At 38.9% G+C, this 17,758-nt stretch overlaps 1 protein-coding gene across 5 annotated transcripts in view; it reads right to left on the bottom strand.

Annotated features, from left to right (window-relative positions):
- Positions 1-4,122: 4,122 nt before the first annotated feature.
- The window catches only part of STRN3 (striatin 3), a 42,695-nt gene continuing 29,059 nt past the window's right edge, over positions 4,123-17,758 (bottom strand). For 3 of the 5 annotated variants that reach the window (XM_083741110.1, XM_083741111.1, XM_083741113.1), the window contains 10 exons: positions 15,252-15,392; positions 12,684-12,817; positions 11,752-11,927; positions 11,603-11,650; positions 10,391-10,512; positions 9,487-9,654; positions 8,671-8,811; positions 6,929-7,036; positions 5,994-6,080; positions 4,123-5,787 (listed from right to left, as the gene is read on the bottom strand). In XM_083741110.1, the coding sequence (XP_083597236.1) occupies positions 5,618-5,787; positions 5,994-6,080; positions 6,929-7,036; positions 8,671-8,811; positions 9,487-9,654; positions 10,391-10,512; positions 11,603-11,650; positions 11,752-11,927; positions 12,684-12,817; positions 15,252-15,392 (1,295 nt within the window). In that variant the 3' untranslated portion in view covers positions 4,123-5,617. The remainder of the gene's footprint in view (positions 5,788-5,993; positions 6,081-6,928; positions 7,037-8,670; positions 8,812-9,486; positions 9,655-10,390; positions 10,513-11,602; positions 11,651-11,751; positions 11,928-12,683; positions 12,818-15,251; positions 15,393-17,758) is intronic. The other 2 variants (XM_083741112.1, XM_083741114.1) reach the window with 1 other exon arrangement.

Genomic DNA, 17,758 nt, shown 5'->3' with positions numbered 1-17,758 from the left:
GGAAGCTGATAGCCAGTTGCTATTATCTTCTCCCCAGTTAATACATTCACTTTACAGAATACTTGATCCAGTGTCTTCATCTGGTCAGGAACTCACTGCTACATGTAGACACCTGACAGTCTGCCTTCAGCTCTTCTAGAAGACTGCTGCTGAAGTCTTCCTCTTCCTACAGACCAACTCAGCTTCTGTCTCAGCCCTGGTGTCTGCACTTCCTCCTTAGACAGCCACTGCCTGCTGCCACTAGGACCTTTCAGCTCTTATTTCTGTTTCTGCTTCTTCCTCTAGCTGCTTCTTCAGTCCCTAACTCCAGACTCTCACAGTGCTAGGTCTGTCTTTTTATTCTCTTCAGCCAGAACTCTTTAACCAATGAAAAGTTAGGCTCTTGACAAACCAATGAGTTGAAAGAGAATGTCCACTTTAGGACCTATCACAGCCTAACTTTTTTATTCCATGTTTGTATACAAGTCTGCTAATGTTCACTGACACAATAGAAAACTTCACATGGTAGTCACCTATTTAGTAACTTTATCTACATTTTTCTTGGCAGACTGCCACATATATATTGTATATTATTACTTCTAAATGACACCTGGGAGATGAAACCTGCCAACCTCTCTGTCCTCATTTAGTTACCTATTCACAAACGGAGCAGTTATGCACAAGTAACTTTTACTGTTTCTCCACACTGCAAGTCTGTAAAAGCTCAGCCTGTGGCATTTGAGGCAGAATTCATCTTCCAAACCACCTCAGCTTTTTAAAGGCAAGTTTCCATACTTGTGAAGATATACTTGAAATCTGAAAAGGCAGAGGAGGTGCAAAAATAGGATTTCTTAGTGCTTGGCGGTGCTCTGTGTAGGTCATCCTCATTCCCCGTGTTTAGCAAAACCAAAAATAAACAAAAAAGTACACACTGGTTCAATTTGCACAGCTCAGAGACTTTAGCTCTTCTTAGTGCAGAATCTATTTCATTTGTACTTGTTAGTGCAAATCACACACAACCCAGCCAACCATCTTATTGGATTCCACAAAAGAGAGAAACCCAAGGAAGCAAATGACACTCTTAAAAAGCATTTTAGCAGTTGAGGAAAGTTCCAAGCCTCTAAACGGTTTGTGAGAACAGAAGGTACAGTATCAAACTTTATTTCGGTCACAGACCAGCATAGGATAAAACATACAGATAAACTGAACACACGAGATTTAAAACAGGTGAGGGATAAAAAGTAGTAATTAAAAGGTTATTTTATTCTACATACTTAAAAAGACAGAAACAAGGACAAACGATTAAAAGTGACTGAGGGAGTGTGAAGGAGCACAGGTCTTGCATTTTGGGCCTAGTTTGTGGCGCAAACCATCCTTTTGACAAACCATGGCAGCACAAAATCTAGCAACTGAGTATGTAACGTCTGGGATTTCATCTTGAAGTAGCAGAGGTATAAAGTTGTTCTGTGCAACCTGATAATTTTTGTAGTATAGGCAAGATGAACCTGGCTTGTATATCTGTATAGCATTGGCAGTGAGAAGCATTGGACTATGGAGCTACAACTAAAACTAAGCTGGAAATGCTTTATGAACAGTTTGCCCATGTTCAGTTTAGTAAAACATTCTTTATGTCTGAGGGTTGGGGAGAATCTATGGGAAAGTCATACCAGTGCTCCATGGCTCTATTTCCTCCACTGAAACCTTAGCTGCTGCTGAGCCATAAGACCAACATTAAAGAGGCCACAGCTGTCCACAGAAACAATTAAGGGGTAGGAAGGTCTGTAGTGTGTAACCAGAGATTGTTCAACTTGACTATTTGCAGTCATTCTACAACTGAGCCCCGCACATCATTATGTGGTACTGAAGAGAAGCAACAAGAAACAATGGTGGACTGTGCCTGTTGGTGATCTTCTGTATTGTATGGAATTAAGCATTTCAGAACTAACTTCTAACAAATACTAGGACGATACATATATAAACTTAATATGTGTATGTGTCAGGGGTTCAGAAGGAGAGACACAGGAGGGGGAGCAAATGGAGAGTGAGGAGGAGGAGTACGAGGGGGGCGCAGGCAGTGACAGTGGCCAGAGTTATTCCACAAGCCTCTCTAGCGAATCGGAGGACTCACAGAAGGGAGCGTCGGTGGCCAGAGCGAGGGGGGCTCCAGGGGGGAAGCCCCAGGAGGAAGGGGCCAGCGGGGAGTCCCTGAGCAGCAGTTGGAGATCAGGACCAGCGTCTCCACCAGAGCGCAGTGGGGAGGGGGAGTCCCAGGAGTCGGGACCAGTGTCCTCACCACCAGAGGGAGGAGAGGAGTCAGGTTTGGCAACGCCCACATCAGGAAGCGGGGAAACGGTCAGAAGGAAAGTCACCGGCTGGGCGCGCGCGCCAAGTTCAAATGTACAGGAGCGCGGCACAGCGGGGAGCCCGGGAAGGGAGCCGGGTCCTAAAGCCCGCCGGAGGGAGGGGCAAGACTCAGGAGGCTCAGCGTCAGAGGAGTCCAGGAAGGAGGGAACCCCAGAGGGCAGAAGGACCCAGCGAAGGAAAGAACAGCGTAAGAGGTGGAGCCGGGCTAGAATCTTAAACTGGTGTGGGTGGAGCAGTGAGTCAGAGGGGACTTAGCCGGTCTAGCGTCGAGACGTGGGTCTGCGCGCCCAGAGCTTGGAAATGGAAATTAAACTTTAATAAAGACTTTTGAATATAACATCCACTGGGCGTTGGTCCTCTGTGAGCTGGGACCTAGCGGCAGTCCTGACAGTATGCATTTGTGTGTCTTCAACATGAAGGATAGTGGTATCCACGTTCCCCATTTTTAATACAATTTCAAAGAAAAGCAGTTTGTTTGGCAATGTTTATTAAAGAGTCACATTTCATTTAAGCCTTAGAATGCAGCACTCCGGAAAAGCTGCCAGGAACAATGTTTGACTTAAGAAAAGGCAATTATGAAACTAATTCCAATATAATTAATTCCAATATAATAAAATAAAAACCACTCTTGCCTATTAGTTAATGCTTTAAATTGGTGGAAAAAACCAAGAGTGCAAATCAGCAGAAGAGTTTTCAAAAACCTCTACACACAGACACATTTTTAAACCACACTTTGAGCTTGATGGTCAAAGGTGGGGTTTCCTTTTTTATTTACAGTATAAATTTAATGCATCAGGATTGCAAACAATGATGCTGCTTTTTCTCTAATCTGGTTCTATGCAATAGATGCTTACATTACTTTGTCAAGGGTACATTACCATTTTGTTTTGCTTCAGTTCATTCTGAGAAATACATTCTCTCTGCTAATCTAATTGTAAAACATGGAAACACAAGATACCACCCATTATAAGAACATTTTCCATGTCCCAATGATGTGCTCAGCAACTAATTCAAGAAACATGCTGCCACCCATTCTTAGTTTGTATTGTGCCGATTTTCTCTTTAAAGAATGGGTCCATTTGTAGAAACAATTTATGGAAGAAAGACATGTTACAAGGTTAAATGAATGGCACACAAAGGTTCTATGAACTGCTTTGCCATGAACAGTTACAGAAACAATCATGATTATAATTTTTGGGGCGGAATAGGCATGGAAAAACAATTCAAAATCTGTGTTTTAAGAATCTAGTCTGTCATTAAATGGAAAGTTTTACACTCAAAAGTGTGCTACTTAGTATCATCTACCTTTTAGAGTAAAGGCACAATGATTTCATTAATTGTAGATGATAAAGAATAAACACAAGATTGCTTTAAGATTGTAAAATCAAATATCGAAAACTGTAATCCTAGTCGTCTGCCTCAGTGAACTCAGTGGGGCTTACTTCTGAGCAGGCATGTGAAGAATTGAACCGATTTGCTTTCAAATTTGACTCTAATGCCATTGCTTGACAATATTCTCATTTAAAAAAATACAAGCTGCCCTGCCATTGTGTTTCCCATTTTTAAAATACAAATCACTATTTGTTCTTGAAACTGGTTCTTATAAGGGAGTGGCACAGTTGAAACTGTTGATAAATATTACAAGTCTTTAAAGCAATGCAGTTTATTAAAATGTGCAAGGCAATAGTTTTGTTAAAATTTAAACCTTCCTTTCCTAATTACTTGGAGAATAAAACGACACTTAAAACTCTGCAACACAAAATATAACCAACAGTAACATACAGGTACACCATTTAGTATTTATTATATGCATTTTATATACATTATTTTTTTAAACAGCTGTACTTTTGCTATGTTGTACAATCTTAAAAATTTGCTGATTCATAGTTTGTAAAACAGAAAACTTACAAAACTCATCAAAACTTGCAAACTGATCAGAAAGATTTTTGTGGAAGACTAGAAAAAATACTTTATTGTCTTAATCATGCAGTTACACAAACAAAATCTTTTTGTTACACCATAAACTGAAGCACATCCGAAAAAAACAAATCAAAGCAGAGAATAACTATTCCAAACACAGCCAATTTCTGACTCTTGATTCAACTACTTTTGCATTCTATTTGAACCGCAAATAAAACATTTTCACTCCAAAAGTTCTGAAATGACTTCCTGGAATCAACTTTACTCCAGACACTTAACTGGAAAAAGTCTGTCTAACTTTTAAAACTATTACATGTCCCATTTTTAATCTATTTTAGACTGTTCGAAGAGTGCCATAATAGATATACAGGGCCCCTTGATACGCTACATAAAAAGAATATAAAGACCAACAAAAATGAAATAAATAATAGGCCATTAGCCAGATGGGTAATCCTTGATAAATAATCTCGTAAATACAGTTAAGATGTACAAAATATCACATAGTGATAGGATGCCAAGATTAATTTTAAAAGTTCATTGGGAGGGCTGGGGGTACTTAGTTCCTTTGTGTTTCGATTACACAATTCTTTACAGTCCTTTAGGAAGCCAGTTATGCAATGATGATGAATTAGCATCCTGATGAAAGGACTTAGTTGAGCTTCATTAGATAACAAAGGAAACGGTATTGTTACAGGGCAGCGGGCCAGCAAGATCTCTGTGGTTTCGGGTCCTATGCAGAAAAAACATCATCCATACAATCTTGAGCACTGTTGTGACAGGCTAAATATATAAAAGACATATAAAAACTAGAATTTTATCCAAATATTTTGTGCAACTAATGCTAAATATTTTAAGTTAATTCCTTTTTCTTTAAAGCAAAATAAAAGTTTAAAAGGGGAATCTGTGGCATTTGACTGATAAGTGAAGATACTAAGAGATGCAAAGAAAGCTACTCTTGGAGCTCACTCCCCCAACAAGAGCACCACATTCCTAACCCTAAGGCAGCACACAGAGTCCAAAATAAAAGTCTTTAATAAGATCCGACTCCACGTTCGTTTAAAGACACACCTAAATAACAGACAAACGCTCAGTCCATATCCAGTCAAGGCTACAAATACTGGTTTGCTTTTTTTTTTCCTTTCAAAAATACAGTAATTACAGTTAAATGAATCAGCCCAGCGTTATTCACGAGATCGTGATTTGACCAATTTAAATCTGCCCCAAACACACAGTCTCTGCTGAGGCTGGTCACATGTAGTGTCTCATCAGTAACCGTTTCAGTGATGGCAGTGACGCATTCCCTCTTTTCGTCCAGGCAAACCTGCTACATGAGATGCAGGTTTGCTTTGTTATGTCACACAAATACTTTGGCAAGGGCATCGGCTCCTGCACTGGCAATGTATGCTTTCGATGGATGAAAAGCTACGTCATAAATGGATTCATCCAGCTTTTTCCTATGGGCTGTTATTTCTTGCACACACGTTTTGCTGTCCAAATTCCACAATCTAATAGAGCAGTCATGACCTGAATGAAGAGAAAAACAAGGGTCAGGATTTCAGACATAGCTAAATACACAATACAACAAGATCCGCTAGCAATACAGGAGACGTTGCTACTACTACTACTACTACTAATAATAATAATAATAATTTATACCCTGCCCATCTGGCTGGGTTTCCCCAGCCACTCTGGGCGGCTTCCAACAGAATATTAAAATACAATAGACTTACTTCCAGACATCAAGTAGATTCCATTAGGGTCCACAGCTAAACTTGTGACAGCATCCAAGTGAGCAACCATAGAATGGATCATTTTACCTAACAGCAATTAAAGAACATGTAACGGTTACCAAGGATTCAACCTTAAGAGACAAAAATAATGCATTGTTGGATCAGAACAGGTTTCATCCAGCTCAGCATTCTGTTTCCAATGGTGGCCTGCTAGGTGCTTCAAGGAAGGTCACAGAAAGGCATAAACATTTGCCCTTAAATCAGTAACAGTTTTAAAACGATTATGTTAAAGGGATGGCATATGACTTTTAGAGTCTTCATTATCATAGTAATTTTGCTTCTGATTACCAATTCTTTATGAATGCCACTTAAAGGCAGGTTGACACACTCGATTGAGAAGGTTAAACAGCTATTAATAGATTTGCAAAAAGCAAGAACAAACGTAGGAAACACCAAGCCAATAACATATTGAAAATAATTCCCAGTCACTGAAGCTGCACAAAGTACAGAATCCAGGAGGGCTAGAACAGAATAATGGAGACAGGGATATGCTTCTCAATTTGGGCCAACGACTAATCCCATCTGCAGCTACTATTTCCTGATGCCAATTCTAGCTCCAGCTATTTCCCCGCTACAGCAGTGAAAGATAAAATACTTTTAACTTAAAGGAATAAACATAGGCTTGCCATCCCCCCCATCCCCCCGCTGCACCTCAGCCACTGTCTTGAGCTGCTGTGATCACAATATTCCAATGGAGGATTTGGGAAACTGGGGATTAGGTGGGGAAGGCTGAAAGAAGACCCAAATGTCCCAGACTAAAGGAGGGATGATTGACAGAGAGGAGAATCTATAGAACAAGCAGGAACATAAGAAAAGTATCAGAGGAATTGGCAGGATGCTGACAAAAAGGAAGAAGGGCATTTTCATTTCCTTACCCGTTTTATTGTCAAAAAACTTGATGTGTCTATCTTCATGAGCTGTTATTGTTACAGGGAGTGTTGGGTGACTTACTACCCTGTTAATGTGATTGTTTGATTGTAAACCTGAGAACACAATAGAGATGACAATCAGAGAAGGAAGGAACCACAATGAATTCAGTTAACATGTTTGGTGCATCTATCTATCTAATCTCCACAAGTTATGCCTGTCACTCTAGCTTCTTATGGGAGTTTGCATATATGTCAAAGGATGGATTCAAAGACAAAACTGGCTCCAATTCAGGAAAAGTGGGGGCTGGGTTTTTGCTATGAGAACGAGCAACAGCAAGCCTCAGGCTCTCGTATTCCCCTCCTTTGCACACAATCGGAAGAGACTGGACTCTTCCGCTTGTAGCAAGACAAAAGATGCCAAATGATGGTTTGCCAAGAAACTAGAAGTGGAAGCTTTTCATCTCCCCCACCCCCACCTCAGAAAGAAATGGGAGGAAAGAAAACTTGAGCCAGAGGACATACCACGACTACCCCTTCCCACTGTCAGTGGAGTTTTGTGGAGTAGTTGAGCTGCCGCCACCACATCTGCAGTTCAGTCACTTATAGCGAAGCAAAAGGTGGGAGGGCAGGACGACTGAGCCTGATCCCTGAAGAAGCTTCAGGCTGGAGCAGCAGTCAAGTTTCAAGTCAAACAATAATGGCTCAGTCCTGGAACCCCTCCCTATGTACAGCAGAAGACCAGGGAGAGAGATGAGTAGAGGGAGGCCTCTGCTCAATCTAAACCATCCTCACCCACACAGACCAGCGTATATGATGGTTTGATTGTTTTGCAAATGAACTACTATTACTCTGACACAGAACTTCTAATAAACCATGCTTGCCAATGATTGCTTTAATCAAACTGATTATGGTCTTAGTTTTGGGGTGCTCATGTACTATTTTACCAAAGATTTCTGGGGTACAGGCAATGAAGAAAAAGTGGATGAGCAGATGTGTAACACTGGCACTTGTACTACTTGAAATGAACATTTTAAGAAGCAGCTTTCATTAGGCATCTCCTTACTTGAAGAGGTCTGGGTGAACATGTCAGCAAAAGGACATCAAGGACTTTTTATCTGGCAAGTGAAATGTGTTTTTTTTAAAAAAATCTTGTTTGTCCTTGCCATTCTTCTTTGAAGCAGTTCATCCTAATTCTTCCATTTTACACATGGGGACTTGCTGGTAACTTTGAAGACCTCCCAGTAAGTTCACACAGTTGAGGCAGGATTTAAAACAAAGTTTCCCAGAACCAAATTCAACACCACCAGAGGAACTTTAAAATATTCCTGTTTACCAGGCATTTGATGGCAGAAAGATAGTGTTCCTGGCAACTGTGAAATTATTAGTTATGAGGGTATGTGAATGTTCATACATTTTCAGAAGTTCTGAGATGCTTTCACATGTTTTGAATATGTTTTTAGATTATTTTTAATTGCATTGTTTTACTACAGTCACCCTGGGCTCCTTTGAAAGGAAGGGACGGGTACAAATACGGTGGCAAGCAAATATCTGGTAAGAACAAAAACTGTGGCATCACTGAACTACTTCAGCTGAACCTCCCCAGGATTTCTGTACACATATTTCACTGATGCAACATATCCATTTGAAGAAAAATGTTTTCCTATATTTATATTACACCTTGGCCTTGTAAGATGAAGTCCCAGCTGCAAAAGTGATAAAAAGAGCAGTAAAGGACCTCTTTTGCTTACCAGAATCAGTCTGTGATGAAAGCATTACCAGTGCCTGGGATGTTTCCAAATCATAGATGACGGTGTTGCCAGTGCTAAATGATGTCACCATATGAGCAGGATCACAACCTATAAAGTCAACTGATGTGGGTATTCCATACTCTGGAGCCGAAAGAAAAGAACGAACAATGAATCTGTTAAGAGAAATACTTCTACATACAATTTAGGTTTCTAAGATAATTAATTTACTCAAAGATAAATATAATAATTAAAGTCAATGTACTGCTCTTTTTTAAAAAAAAAAAACTTCATACACCAAGCTATATTTACTTTAAAGCAATTTATGTTGCTTCCAAGTATAACTGCCATCCAAAATAAAATGGCTTGGATTCAGGGATCATAATGTGATTTTATTGGTTTATTTGTTGTTAGCCTGCCAGAGCAATAGAAAATACAATGAAAGGAAATTATTTAAAATTTTCAATAAACAAACAAACCATTAAAAAAAAGACAAAAACCAAAAGGACTTGGAGTTAAAGGAAACACAGGTGTCTAGACCAGTGTTTCCCAACCTTGTGCCTCCAGATGTTTTTGGCCTACAACTCCCATCATCCCTAGCTAGCAAGACCAGTGGTCAGGGATGATGGGAGTTGTAGGCCAAAAACATCTGGAGGCACAAGGTTGGGAAACACTGGTCTAGACTATCATTACCCGCTGTTATGAACTTTAGATTTGCTTCTAGAAATACTGTTTCTTGGCTGGTGTGTGTGTGTGTTTACAAAAATATTTTCTTTTAAACTTAACCTTTGCTAACAGATAGAAAACCTCACAGCTCACCTCTATTTCCATTGTAAGTGCAAATGCAGGGCACTTTTTCTGGTGGATTCCATAATCTAATACTGCCATCTGCTGAGCAAGATAGTAAGTGATTCTTTATACCGCTATAAGCAAGACCCCAGACCGCATCCGTGTGAGCAATTAATGTGCCAGCTAGAACGTTTGGCTCTTTAGGAAAAAAAGAAAAACAAAATTAATTAGTCAATCTTTTGAGCATTTCTAACCAGCATCCCAAAAGATGTATGGGTTCTTATAATGCAAATCTGTGTGGATAATCTATCAATTTGTTGTGAGATTCCAAATTATATAGTCATAATAAATGATCTTATTTCTTGTCTCCACAAATGGCTTCGGGAAGCAGCACTGGATGAGTGCTACGTGGGTCCTACCTAGGCTTTTGAGCTATGGGATGCCACAGGGCACCAAACTGTCTCCAATGCTATTTAACATCTACATGAAGCCAATGGGAGTGGTCACTGGAGCAAAGTGTCATCAGTACGCTGATGATACTGAACTCTATTTCTCACTAACATCTGATTGGGAACAGCTGAGGAGTCCCTGGACTAGTGTCTGAATACAATGGTGGGCTAGATGAGGGCTAAAAAAGAAGAGTCTGACTCCTGGCAAGACTAAGACTCTGCGGGTGAGCAGTTAAGTTCCCACATCAAGGAAGTTGGAAAGCTGCCTGCCTAGATAGGATCCAGCATTGCCAATGCAGGCAGAGGTGTCCTTCATGGCTACGAGTGCCTTTCACCAATTTTAATTGATTGGATAATTATAGCTGTTCCCGGATCAGCATAGCTTGACCGCAGTTGTCCATGCATTGGAAACCTCACAGTTGGATCACTGCAGAAACAACCTAAGTGGATTAAACTACATTATGACATATTTAAATAATGCTTACCATATGTATCATAAGGATCCACATTTGGGCTAGGCATGTTCCACCATTGTATAGTTGCATCTATTCCACCACTAAAACACTGCTCTCCACTGGAACTAACTGCCAATGATAATACAGGTCCACTGTTTTAAAACACAAAAGCAGTAGATTAAATACCAAAGTCAATTTTGCTTTATTGTTTTAAATATCAAAGCTTGAGTAGAATATCAAAATTACACTTTTAAACACACATACTTGCTGGTAACCTTACAATTTTGTTAAATAGTACAAAAGCTAAGAATCAGCATTAAAATATGAAAGATTCGAGAGGAAAAATCCTGTTAGTAGTACAATTGGAACTATTAACAGAACAGATAATAAGGACACATAAGGTGCTCATTTAGGAAAACAGAAACTAAATTAAGGTAAGAACTTTAAGTATGATTAGTAATTTAACAAACTCATTTGAAAAGTTACAATTATGAGAGAGAACAGCAAGTTACCAGCACATACAAAAAGCTGCTTCCATTCTTAATACACAACATCTCCTTATTTCGTCCCACCACATAACATGTGGTACCATACAGTGGTACCTCTGGATGCGAACGGGATCTGTTCCAGAGCCCCATTCGCATCCTGAGCAGAACACAACCTGCGTCTGCGCATACCACAATTCGCTGCTTCTGCGTGTGACATCATTTTGAGCGTCTGCGCATGTGCAAGCAGCGAAACCTGGAAGTAACTCGTTCCATTACTTCCAGGTCGCCACGGAACGCAACCTGAAAACGCTCAACCCAAAGCATATTTAACCCGAGGTATGACTGTACTCCATTTATCAGAAACAAGGGAACAAACACATCTTACATTATATTGTCACCTCAACTTTTCTTTTAACCCTTCATAACCATAACCATAACCAGTAGTGAACAGCATGGTGCAATGGCATCACTCAACAGATCTCTGGTTGGTTGCATCACTGCTACTTCCTGGGAGACAGGGGCGGGGCTAAGGTGGCTGGCAGCACAAGCACCTTGGCAAAGTTAATCTGGTGCTCCTGTTGGTGCATCTGCACCAAGCCAACCTTGTCCCTCCTCCTCTATCTCCCAGGAAGCAGCAGTGACACAACTAGCACCTCGCTCCAGACAAAGCCTGAGCGCTAACCATAGTTTGCTCTAGGTGCACCAGCAGTGGTCTGCCTGTGGAATGTATATATGAGAACATGGCGATACTTACATATGGGCTCTAAATGTGTAGATAGGTTCCACATCTAAAGAGGCACTCCTGTAAGAAAGGTGTCAGAAATAAAGAGGTCAGCATAATTGATCTCCCCCAATATGAAACTTCCAGCAATTTCTCTCAACAGTATCTAAATGTATACTTGCTTTTTGGCAGGAACTGTCTTTTGCAAGTTCCAGAGTTTTAGGGTATGGTCCTCAGAGGCCGTAACCAGCACAGGCTCTACAGGATGAAAAGCTAATGCCCGCACTCCATCGAAGTGGCTGCGTAGCGTATACTTAGGATTCCATGTTTTCCGAAAGGCATCTTTGTTGGCTGGCAGCTAAAGTAAGAATGCATATTGTTAGCATCTAAGTAAGAGAGGCACATAGCTAAAAGCTTGTTGGCTGTGGGCTCTTAATTGCCACATGTATCACAGAACACAAATTGAAGCATAAGTTCAATAAAGGTTATCAAGAAATCTGTTCTGCTAGGATTGCATTGCAATGCTGTGCAATGACCTTCAGTACCAACTCTTGCATTTTTATAAGAATACAGATAGCGTATTTTTTTTTCATTTTGAAAGCAGGTTTTTTTCTAAATTTGCTGCTTGTATAGAAAATGTTGAGCATTTATGACAGCCTCCTGGAGTTTTAGTAAACACAAGCTACCTAGAGGATTTCTGATGGTTAAAGAAGACAAACTTCCATATCCCATCTTCCTTCTCCTCCCCTAATTTCTATTTTTATTACAACACAATACATCATACCTGAGTCATCTTTCTTTCACATCATCTCAGTCTATGTATGTGTCTTGCTACCTTTTTAAGGATTCTGTTTATAAAAACCTTTTCAGGATGCACTTGAAACAATGTAAATACCACAAGTATACTGTCGTTAAATGCCAACTACAGTAAGTTTCTTGTTGATTTTACAAGAATCTTATCTGGTGTGTGTCATTAATACATTTTATTGTGGAGACCTATTTATAATAATCATATGAAATAATATGCATGGTGCATAGCTGCAGACCTACACTATGTGGAACATTCTAAGAATGTACTACTGTTAGATCTATTTTAAAATAAAGTTGTACTTACATCGTAACTGTAATCTGCATCATTAGCTACAGTCAAGTCTGCAAGGTCCCCAAGGCCCAGAACACTTAACAAAACGTCATCTGAACCCATAATAAATGACTTGCCCCCTCCAGATGGAAACGTAATTGGCTCAGCTACAAGAGACAAAAAATAGTTTATTATGATCTGGAGATTAAGAATTGGTAAGATTTTAATAAGAACCAAGAATTAAAGCTCAACGATTCCCCAAAATAAGTATATTTTGCATTGGCACATTTACAGTTATATGTTAAATTTCATCAGTAAAACATGGAATCTACTAATAAATCCCTTCTTACATATTTGTAGTCACTAACATCTGTAACTATAATAATGCTGTAATTTCTTTGTTTCCCTTTCCCACATTGATCCCCCTTTTGAGTATATTAATTTTACTGATCTGTTTTATTGATTACTAATGACAATGAATAAGCAAGAGATAAATATTGCATCAGAGCTGTTTCAGTTTCGTTTAATATTCACTTACCTTTTCAAACATGCCATTATGCACTGTTATTCAAAATGAAATTTGTGCCTTTCCCCCCTCAAATAACCTTTCACTGAAAATATAAAATAGTTGCAATCCTATAAACAATGTAATCCCTGTGAGTAAGTCCCACTGAATTCAATGCACTCACTTCTTAAGAAGGCATGGACAGAATTACCAAACTACTGCCTCACTGAATATTTTTTAAAATCATGTTTTGTTTTGTTTTAATAGGGCAAATGTACAGTGTCTGTACTTGATTATTAAGAGATAAGATGAAGAGGCATTCACTCATTTAAGCCTAGGGTGAAATTCAGTAGAAGTGAAATGGCTTTAAATCCAGCACATACTATATTAAGAGAAGGGGATAGGAATTTTCTTCAGTTGTCCCTTCCTACTTCAGGCCCCTGCACCCCCCCAAAAAACTTTTCCAGAGGGTTGGGGGAGCCTCCAGAATAGCATGGAAGGTGGCCGTGGGGGCTGAAAGGGAAAGGGAAAATCAGAGACAATCACTCCCTTTTCTCTTAGGTTAGCATACGCTCCCCGCCCCCAAGCAAAAGCCGTTTTCAAGTGGAACAGCATTCCACCAGATTTCCTCACTAATTCCTACTTTATTTTTCAATAGTTTGCTAAAAATCAGTGAAGTGGCGCTTTCAAATGTATTTACAATTTCAGAAAATTGTTTTCTTTTAAGAGAATTTAACCTGATTTTGGACCAACATAACAATCCATAATGTCATATTTTCAATTTTAGTTTTCTTTGTATCTTTACTTTCAAAAGCAGGCATCATCAGGCTACCTATCCTACAGACTTTTCTCTACTTCCAAATCTGAAGGAATCAGTTTTCAAAGCATGCACAATTGTTATTTAGACCAAGCGATTTAATAATTAATTATTTTTAGAATGAATACATTGACTATCTACAATATGAGGAAGTCTAAATTTTCCTGATACTGAAGTTCTAGCAGAAGTAAATGAACAAAATAACCAGGAGAATCAGACACAGCAAAAAGAAAAGAAAACTTTAAAAATCTACTGCTGCTGTTAATAGACTATACAACTAGCAGTGGGAAAGGAAGGCAAAGCTCAAAACAACATGCTATTTTCACATTATGCAGCTTGCCAAAAGAATAAAATTCCAACATAAAGTGCAGGAATGCTGCACTCTAGTGAGAGAATGAAGTCACACATCCAATCCATCTATGTATATAAACTGATCCATCCAGCTGCTCTACATTAAAATGCCTACCTCCTTCCAATGGTTTATTTCCTAATTTCTTTTATTTTTTAAAGGATCAGGCTGGGGAGTTGCTTCAAGGTAGTTCTGTGCATCTTTAGAAGAGAACTGATTCCCATGATGTATCATTTGCACATACAACTTTTGCTGTCAATACTAAAGGGTCCAGGACAACTAACAGTAACAGTGCACAAGCACAAACCTTGTTCAAACACCACATACTAAGGGTTTTGCATGGCCAACACAGGAATATCAATGAAAACCTTGTTTTTTATTTTTAAGATAGAACTGTCCTTAAGATAGGATTTCCTTTGTTTCAGAGAATATTTTAGGAGCAAATTTGGGACTAACGATGAAATTTTGAAAACATCAGAACATGTACTTTGATTACCAACGCTAAAAAGCTGAGCTAACAGCATTTTATTTCAGATGGTGAGCAAAGCACAAATGATTTCCACTCAACACTGGTGCAATATGTTTGGATAAGGACAGACTTTTTAAAAAATATATTCTCAACAAAGTATAATTAATAAAACTTCAGAGAAGGGTATCATTTACCAATTTACCTTATTGTTGCTTAACATTTGCTACGCACCACTGTTATATTATTAAGCTTTATAATCAAGTAAACATACAAAATCTGGGTATTGATTTCTGTTATACAAGACAAAAAAGCTAAAGGACTGAAGTGGTATTCTTTCGTAAAGCCATGTTGCCCAGCAACAATGGCATCTAAATGTTAGCACTGAGTTTGGAGGGGCTATGCAAGTGTGGTTTTAAAAGAAAATCTTCTAAAAATAAAATAAGTAGGTGAATTTGTTGTACCTTCCTCTGCTCTTGCACCTTCATGATCAGTCATTCTAGAAGAGGGTGACCTAGATTGATTAATGACTCCTGAAGGGATGTGGGGTAGCTCATCATCGCCCAGATCAGCTATCATGTCGTGCAGTTTAGTCCTGTTGACCCCTGTAAATTAATGTCAGCAGCAAAGGTTCATTTGATTGCCACCGCTTGACCTGACAGCCATTTACATGCCCAGTTTGCTAATCAATATTATCTTGTTATAAGACACATGATGGAGTGTGTGTGTGTGTGTGTGTGTGTGTGTGTGTGTGTATGTATTTACATGATGTTGTGTTGGAAAATGAATTAAGATCTCTTTTTTAAAAAAGGAATTCCAACTTGTTCTTTGTGTAATTGCTATTTGCTGTGCTTAAGATAAAAGAGAAGCTTGAATGTTTGAATTCCCTAAGAATGTAATCCTTGAACAAATGCATATTAATTATATATTGACAAAAAAATCCAGTATTTATATTAAAAGCTAGCATCACCAAGAAAGAACAAACTTTACCAAAAGAAGGGACAAAAGTAAAGGTGAATAGGTAGCTGGGAGGCAACAAACTGTTAACTTTCCCCTTTTGTGTTTTTAAATAGGTAATTGGGCAATTTTAGAATATTCATTTAATCACAGTTGTAAGACATTTTAGTAGTATAAAATAATTCTTGTAGCTGGAAAGTTGACTTCAAATTAATACTCTGGCCTATAAAGTGCTTTAAACTAAAATGAGTGCAGAATCTCCAAATAAACTTTCATAAATAAACCATAATCGTGGATTGAAAGTCAGAGAGATAGGAGGTGGAGTCTCCTCAGTCTTTTTGGCCAACAGAACTACCAGCTCTTCTTCTTAGCCAGGTAACCACAAGTCCTTCATTACAATAAATAAATTTCCCAATAAATTCTAAAACTACTCTTTTCACTTCAAGATCCCTACTCATCCAAGTTTTACCACTAAATAAAATAGTGTCCTTATATTACAAAAGATGGAGTTATTCTACACAAAGCAAAATAAAAGACCATGCCATTTTTTACTGACACTAAAAAGTGCTATATATGTATATACTAGGGTTGCCAACACCCCTTCCATTCCCCCCACATTAACTCACTACATTCCCCTTCCCACTCCATGCAACTGCTAAATTCGCTTTTCACCTTCCCAACCCCATTTCTGATGACACTACTACTCACTTCTATTTTGTGGTCCCTCTTTGCACTAGTTTTCACTTTTACCCCGTGTCCATGCCTCCTCCCACTGTCAGTATGTTTAAGTGACAAAAGACAAATCAGCTTTTAGTTACTAGAAGGGTTGACCAAAATTATGATCAACCCTTTCATTTAGAAAGAACACGGGTCACCCTCACCAAGCTTTTAATGCTTTTATCTAATATTGAAATATTATCTCTGCACTTTCTGAAACTATACAAGATATTATTTTTTCCACTTCTATACTGAGAAAAAATGATGGACCGTACAAACTTGGAAGGACACAGTTGCTCTTGAGACAAGGAGTTGAAAGACACCTGCAAGCATATCTGAACAGTGAGATGAACCAGAGGAGAGCTGCAGAGTGATATCCTGCAGGCTATAAACTCTAAAGTGCTAATCATTTTAAAACTAGGACCTTGAGTAATCATAAGTCTGTGTTGTAAATAGAACACACAGCCTAGTCTTATGGCAGTTGCCAACTGTCTCAAGAGAAAGAATGCAAGAATGCTGGCAAAACAGGGAAAGGAGTGGGTAGAATCAGGGGGTGCTCAATCATACCCTAAGTGCTAGTTTCTAAGGATTTGAAGTGGGTCTCACTTTGCCCAGTGATTCTATCTGAACAAAGAGATGATGTGGGATATGGGTAGAAACAGAGATTACTGTGTTCCATGACAGGAACTCCATAACTGCTATGATTCTTAAATGAGACCCAAAGCCCTCTGTTATGAACTGGTGTCATCTTTACTTAGGAAATGTGGTACACCTGAATGTTCTCTGAATTACAAGAGTGTACTGTGAACAGCACTAACAAGAATAGGAGTGTGAATGAACATATTTTACAAGTCAGGCTACCCAATTGGTGAAACCCAAGAGCAAACTCTGTACTTGTCACATTGAAATCAATATTGAACTGACATATCATCATGCTATCTTCTACCTATTAACATTTTCAGAGGCAGTCACTGGAAGTTCCAACTATTTGTTATGTAGAGATCAAATCAGAATGTGAAGAACCATTTTTGTATTACTGTTCTAGTACAGTTGCATTCTTTGTGGTATTGGCTGCCTTGGTTCTGTTGGGAAAAGGAGGGATATGCATTTTTATATAAAGACATTTTTCTTTAATAAATCAGATGCATCCTGTTGATTTTTTTTCTGTTGAAAATCTGAAGTTATTTTAGTAGCTGCATCACCTGGGAATATTACAAGCAGAGGACACTGATTCCCTAGCACCAATGAAAACAGCTGTGCCCATAATATCCAGCTGTTCTGATTACTAAACTCTTGT

This window comes from Podarcis gaigeae (assembly GCF_964106915.1).
Source record: "Podarcis gaigeae genome assembly, chromosome: 1".
Lineage (NCBI taxonomy): Eukaryota > Metazoa > Chordata > Lepidosauria > Squamata > Lacertidae > Podarcis > Podarcis gaigeae.
The sequence above is the reverse complement of the archived record's forward strand: the minus strand, read 5'-3'. Positions and strand labels throughout refer to the sequence as shown.